This window comes from Nerophis lumbriciformis, linkage group LG17, assembly GCF_033978685.3.
Source record: "Nerophis lumbriciformis linkage group LG17, RoL_Nlum_v2.1, whole genome shotgun sequence".
Taxonomy (NCBI): domain Eukaryota; kingdom Metazoa; phylum Chordata; class Actinopteri; order Syngnathiformes; family Syngnathidae; genus Nerophis; species Nerophis lumbriciformis.
In genome coordinates this window covers 5,253,311-5,260,697 of record NC_084564.2, presented here as the reverse complement: position 1 = coordinate 5,260,697, position 7,387 = coordinate 5,253,311, and the positions used below count along the sequence as shown (strand labels likewise).

The 7,387-nt window shown below is 45.3% G+C and overlaps 1 protein-coding gene across 1 annotated transcript in view; it reads right to left on the bottom strand.

The window, feature by feature from the left end:
* Positions 1-3,629: 3,629 nt before the first annotated feature.
* The window catches only part of il1rap (interleukin 1 receptor accessory protein), a 39,490-nt gene continuing 35,732 nt past the window's right edge, over positions 3,630-7,387 (bottom strand). Inside the window, exons 11-12 of the mRNA XM_061972274.1 lie at positions 7,210-7,353; positions 3,630-4,817 (exon numbers count right to left, since the gene is read on the bottom strand). Coding sequence (XP_061828258.1) covers positions 4,462-4,817; positions 7,210-7,353 — 500 coding nt within the window. The 3' untranslated portion in view covers positions 3,630-4,461. The remainder of the gene's footprint in view (positions 4,818-7,209; positions 7,354-7,387) is intronic.

Sequence of the window (7,387 nt, the reverse complement as noted above, 5' to 3'; positions counted from 1 at the left end):
GTAAGACAAAACGATGTTCACCAAATACTGTCATCAGTGAAGCATACACACTAGAGATGCGCGGTTTGCGGGCACAACCGCGGAGTCCGCGGATTATACGCGGATCGGGCGGATGAAATTTAAAAAAAATTAGATTTTATCCGCGGGTCGGGCGGTTGAAATAAAAAAAAATTAGATTTTAAATACATTCAGGCGGGTGGCATTTAAACCAATTGGGAAATATATATACATAGTTAAATGTTGTTACCCACATACGAAAAACGAGCAGGCACCTGCTGCATATGCCACAACAGAAGAAAAAAAAGAAAAAGAGATGGACACTTTTACGGAGCGGAGAAGGCCCCCAACGCCTCGCCGGGGTCCGGGACCGAGGCCCCTTCCCCCGAGAGGGCCCCACCGGGAGCCGTAGCTGAGGCGATCCGCGAGAAGGGCCCGACGCACGTCCAGGGTCACCACCGCGCCCACCGCACCGACACCCCGCCTCGTCCGCCTTCGCCGCGGCCGGCGTCACGCGCAGCAGGTAAGCAGCTTACCTGCCCGCCACCCCCGTGGCCGGGGGCTCGTAACAGGGGTCACTCCGCGCGCTCCGCCCGCGCAGCTTACCTGCCCGCCACCCCTGTTGCCGGGGGGCGCGTAACAGGGGTCACTCCGCGCGCAGTGCGCTCACGAAAGGAGTGGGGCTCACCCTGGTTGATATAGACAGCAGCCAGGACGGTGGCCATGGAAGTTGGAACCCGCTAAGGAGTGTGTAACAACCCACCTGCCGAATCAACTAGCCCTGAAAATGGATGGCGCTGGAGCGTCGGGCCCATATACCCGGCCGTCGCCGGCAGCGAGACGCGCTTGGAGGTGCGCTCAGCGCGGCTCCCATATGATTGCGCACTGGTGTGCGTCTGGGTCGTGACAGCGTGGCACGCGAATGTCTGTGCTGCATTGGATCAGTCTCCTTTCTTTAACAGGCAAAAGCTTTATAACCTCACTAATGCCTTGCATCGTCTATATTAGATATATAACAACGGGCGGGTGCGGGCGGGTGCGGGCGGGTGGCAGGCGGATGCGGTTCTGATCAAATGTTAGATCGGGTGGATTGCGGATGGTTGACGACTTTCTGATGCGGTTGCGGATGAAATAATTGCCTATCCGCGCATCTCTAATACACACAAATATATTAAACAGTGGACTTTCTAATAATTTGGAAGGTTTGTGTCATGTTTCTCCTCAAACAAAAAACATACTAAAACAAAAAAATTATTTTCCCCATCTTTTTCCATTTTCAATCCTTTTTTAAAAATGCTCCAGGGAGCCACTAGGGCGGCACTAAAGAGCCGCATGCGGCTCGAGAGCCGAGGGATGCTGACCCCCGACTTAGGTAATATTTCTTTACATTTGGAAATTAATTTAAAAAAAATAATTGGGGGGACGCTAATGGCACTGATTCAGTGGAATGGTCGTTCTGTTTGTCTGAAAAGGAGTAGGTCGAAGCTGAGCTTATTCAACCTTTTACCTTGTCCTGTTGGGTTTGTTTACTTCCTGTGTCTTACATGTGGACATAAGGCTAACGCTAACAGATCTGCGTGATATTTACCTGTAATGGACTTTGTAATTCTAAGCCGTATAAGATAGAGCAGAGAATTAAAATGGAGGAAAGAATCACAAATACTATATTAATCCGCGAGGGGAAATTCAGACAAAGTGCGTTTTCAGTTGAGAGGATCAAATAGCAGCAGACGCGTGTTTAAAGCGTGTAAGTGAACGAGGTGAAGCACTGGGATTATAATAACCAGTCGATCCAGGTCTGGTTGCCACATTCCAGTCCACGCTCAAATGTCCACGGAGAAAGTACGTTTGGTTTCTCATCACAAAATACCCTCAAAAGACGAATGCACCTAGCTAACCTAAACGTGACGTCATAAAACAATTAATTAATTAATCCCCTGTTTCTACTTCATACAGAGCTCCACTTGACCTCTGACCTCGCCTAGAGAGAACGCCAAGGAGGGCTGGGGCGGCGCCAAAGCAACCCGAGTAGGTACCGTGTCGTGGAAACGCTCTTTTGTGTCGGAGAAACCCGAGCCAGCAGAGAGGAAATGAGGTATCGTTGTTTGGTTTCTGCAGGAAGTGGTAAACTGCTTCACTGAGGCTTCATCACTTGCTTGTGAAGTGAATTATATTTATATAGCGCTTTTTCTCGAGTGACTCAAAGCGCTTTACATAGTGAAACCCAATATCTAAGTTACCGTATTTTCCGGACTATAAGGTGCACCGGATTATAAGGCGCACCTTCAATGAATGGCCTATTTTAAAACTTTGTTCATATATAAGGCGCACCGCATTATAAGGCGCATAGAATAGAGGCTACAGTAGAGGCTGGGGTTACGTTATGCCATACTTGCCAACCCTCCCGAATTTTCCGGGAGACTCCCGAAATTCAGCGCCTCTCCCGAAAACCTCCCGGGACAAATATTCTCCCGAAAATCTCCCGATTTTCAGCCGGAGCTGGAGGCCACGCCCCCTCCAGCTCCATGTGGACCTGAGTGAGGACAGCCTTTTTTCACGACGGGAGGACAACAGGGTGACAAGAACTAAATCATCCAGACTAGAGATACATTGTATTATTATGTTTATCTTACCCAAAAATAAATAGATATTTATTCATTTAAAAAAAACAAAAAAACTAAATACATTTTTACTATATTTTGCTAAAAACATCAAAATTAATAGTATTTTTATTTCTATTTTTTCTGACTCCTTATTACATCCAGCCATAGAATTTTACATTAAAATAAACATATTTGAAATAATTAATTTTAAATCATCATAATAATTCATTTAAAATGACAATATTTAATTATTAAAATAATTGCTTGTTTATCAACAACTTTAGCATTTTATTCACTACATTTTGAAGCTCTCAGAAGCCAAGTTATGTTATATTCCTTAATATTTATTTATGCAAATTTGAAGTATCAATTATCCAAACACAGTTTTGTTTGCATATTTTCAGGATGTAGATATATATATATATATATATATATATATATATATATATATATATATATATACAGTTAGGTCCATAAATATTTGGACATTGACACAATTTTCAGTATTCCAGCTCTGTACAACACCACAATGAATTTGAAATTAAACAATCAAGATGTGCTTTAAGTGTACACTTTGAGCTTTAATTTGAGGGTATTTACAGGTTAGTTTTGGTGAATCAACTTACTGAATAATATCCATGTGATCTTTATAAGTTTAAGTACACATTCTGATGGTGGAGCCTAACTCTAAAGTGTTTGTGAGTTGTAGTTTGTAAATGAACACTGAAATTCAAGTATTTATTTTATTTATATATATATATATATATATATATATATATATATATATATATATATATATATATATATATATATATCTAGAATTCACTGAAAGTCAAGTATTTCTTATATATATATATCTTAACCACGCCCCCCGCCCGACCACGCCCCCACACCCCACCTCCCGAAATCGGAGGTCTCAAGGTTGGCAAGTATGTGTTAAAGCTAGCAAACTAACTAAAGAGCAAATATGTTTTTTCATATCAGTCAAACAAACATTAACGTCAGAGCCCATTTTAACTCATGAAATAATTTCGACTTTGCAGTTTGAAACTTTATTTTGGCTAAAATATTTATTCAAAGCTGAGCTCAGGATGACACACATTTGTGGTGCAATGCTGCCCTCTATTGGAGTGGAGGAGTAACAACAGCAACACTTGACCGTTAAATAGAAAATATAAGTGAGACTAGCATTGATCAGTTTCATAATCAGTATTACGGGGATCCACAAGACAAACTTGATGTTAAATATTCTATTGCTGGAAAAAAAAAAAGTGAAACTCTCCTGCGGATCCTTTAACAGCATGCAAATATATTTTAATGTTGAGAAATGAAAAATGAAAAAGAGTTTGGTTTAAGTTACAAAGTTCATGATGGGCGACGTTTTTTTATGAAGATGGTTGGAGTTGGACTGACAGTGCTCATTGTGGGTGGAGTTTAAGGCATGAGGAGTCTGATGGGCGGAGTTTCGCCTGTGCGTTTGTATTCCACATTGTGGCGCCGTAACAAAACCAAAACACACTGAGCAGGCTGTGCTGTTCTGTGGCTCCGCCCCCATGCTGTTTGACTCCGCCTTTGTGGCCGTCACGCCCCTGCGTCGGTCTGTGTGCTTGTGGTCCGACCTCACTGGTGCCGCCAAGAAGCCAGGTCCGAGTGAGAGGACCAGCTGCTCAGCCGCAAGCAGAAGCACGACCCTTGCGACTCCGATCGCCTCACGGCGCCGGAGGCCACACGCTGAAGTCTGGCCGCCTCCTCGCAAGGCACCTTGCTGACGGAGCTGTACGTAACTATGACGACGCTCCAGCAGGCTGAAGCTCTTTGCTGTTGTTACCGATGACGATGGTTTCTGGTCACGTCCAGCGGATCAATCACTTCTGCGCTCACCGGACATAAGCCCCGCCTCCTCCGAGCCCACCCTCCTGACGGGCAATTCCACCCTCAGCTTCTTCCAGAAGCGAGACGTCAGCTCCTTCGACTTCTCGCCCTGCCAGCGCACCAGCGCCAGGATCACGCGAGTCCTCCTCAGCTCCCGCACCCAGTCCTGCCGCCGTACCGGCTTGTACTGCACCAGGATGACCCGCAGGTGGCCGCCCAGCACGCCGTCGATGCCGGCCTTCAGCTCCAGCATGGCCTGCGAGCCCTGGGAGGCGTAGCCGGGGCCGACCACCACCAGGAGGCGCCGACTACGAGCTATGAAACTTAGAGTCTCATCTGTGATGGCTGTGGGGACATGAGGGGTTAATGATGGGTGTGTGTGTGTCTTCTTGTATTTCTACCGGAAAAGTAGCTTCCATATGAGGAGGTGTGAACAAGTGATGACATAAATCATGGTCCCAATAACATTGCATCTAATAGAGAATGTCTCATTCGCACCCCTGCTGGTGACATCTATCAAAATGAGGGATTTTTCAAATTGACTGTGTGTCGGTTTTAAAAGTGCTCCCCCTCTGGCCAACATGTGTAATAACAAGTGTGTGTAAGAAATTCAAAAGCGCCCTCTTTGGCCAAAATTTATACAAAAAAAAAAGAAAGAAAAAAATTTATATAGAGACATACTGTAATAATGAAGTAAAAAATTAAGATAAAAAACCAATTACAAACAAAAATTAAAAAATAACTAAAAGCAGTCTTTTTCTCACAATGTCAACTTTTTTCTCATATTCTTTCTGTTTCTGTAATATTGCAATATTTTCTCGTAAAAGTATTACTTTTTTTATGTAAAGTTCCATCCATCCATCCATCTTCTTCCGCTTATCCGAGGTCGGGTCGCGGGGGCAGCAGCCTAAGCAGGGAAGCCCAGACTTCCCTCTCCCCAGCCACTTCGTCCAGCTCTTCCTGTGGGACCCCGAGGCGTTCCCAGGCCAGCCGGGAGACATAGTCTTCCCAACGTGTCCTGGGTCTTCCTCGCGGCCTCCTACCGGTCGGACGTGCCCTAAACACCTCCCTAGGGAGGCGTTCGGGTGGCATCCTGACCAGATGCCCGAACCACCTCATCTGGCTCCTCTCGATGTGGAGGAGCAGCGGCTTTACTTTGAGCTCCTCCCGGATGGCAGAGCTTCTCACCCTATCTCTAAGGGAGAGCCCCGCCACCCGGCGGAGGAAACTCATTTCGGCCGCTTGTACCCGTGATCTTGTCCTTTCGGTCATAACCCAAAGCTCATGACCATAGGTGAGGATGGGAACGTAGATCGACCGGTAAATTGAGAGCTTTGCCTTCCGGCTCAGCTCCTTCTTCACCACAACGGATCGATACAGCGTCCGCATTACTGAAGACGCCGCACCGATCCGCCTGTCGATCTCACGATTCACTCTTCCCTCACTCGTGAACAAGACTCCGAGGTACTTGAACTCCTCCACTTGGGGCAAGATCTCCTCCCCAACCCGGAGATGGCACTCCACCCTTTTCCGGGCGAGAACCATGGACTCGGACTTGGAGGTGCTGATTCTCATCCCAGTCGCTTCACACTCAGCTGCGAAACGATCCAGTGAGAGCTGAAGATCCTGGCCAGATGAAGCCATCAGGACCACATCATCTGCAAAAAGCAGAGACCTAATCCTGCAGCCACCAAACCAGATCCCCTCAACGCCTTGACTGCGCCTAGAAATTCTGTCCATAAAGGTTATGAACAGAATCGGTGACAAAGGGCAGCCTTGGCGGAGTCCAACCCTCACTGGAAACGTGTCCGACTTACTACCGGCAATGCGGACCAAGCTCTGACACTGATCATACAGGGAGCGGACTGCCACAATCAGACAGTCCGATACCCCATACTCTCTGAGCACTCCCCACAGGACTTCCCGAGGGACACGGTCGAATGCCTTCTCCAAGTCCACAAAACACATGTAGACTGGTTGGGAAAACTCCCATGCACCCTCAAGGACCCTGCCGAGAGTATAGAGCTGGTCCACAGTTCCACGACCAGGACGAAAACCACACTGTTCCTCCTGAATCCGAGGTTCGACTATCCGGCGTAGCCTCCTCTCCAGTACACCTGAATAGACCTTACCGGGAAGGCTGAGGAGTGTGATGTAAAGTTATTACTTTTTAATGCAAAACGGTGACATTTGTCATATAAAATTCTGACTTATCACAATATTACAATTTTTTTTGTTGTTCTTGTAAAATAGTGACATTTTTTGAGTAAAATTATGACTTGTCATAATTTTGCCAAGTAAAATTCAGATTATTATAATATTGCCAAAATTTTAAAGTTTTCTTTTAAAATTGTGACTTTTGTTGAACAAAATTACGACTCTTCATAAAATTGCCAAAATGTTAAGCTTTTCTTGCAAAATTACGACTGTTACTGAGTAATATTGCACAAGTGTTCGGTTTTTCTTGTAAAATGTTGACTTGTGTTGAGTAAAATGACGACTTTTATTATAATACTGCCAAAATTCTAAGTTTTTCTTGTGAAATTCCAACTCATTTCTCACAACAATATTGTATATTGTTATACAGTATTTGCATAGTATGTACATATTATTAATGTTGTAAATACACATCTTTATATATCTAGAAAGGGTGGTCCTAAAGAGGTAGGCATTTTTCAGAGGTCCCAAGATGGTAACAAATACAAAAATGTGTGCGTGTGTGTGTGTGTGGACTCACTCCCGCCCGGTAGACTGTCCCGGTCAAAGATACACACGGTGTATCCAAGCTCGTTCTCCAGGACTCTGCGGAGCGTCCGCAGAACAAACTGCTCCTCCTCGCTGTTTCTGGCATACGAGATGTAAACATCGAACTCCTTGTCATCTACACACACACACACACACACACACAGAAATGT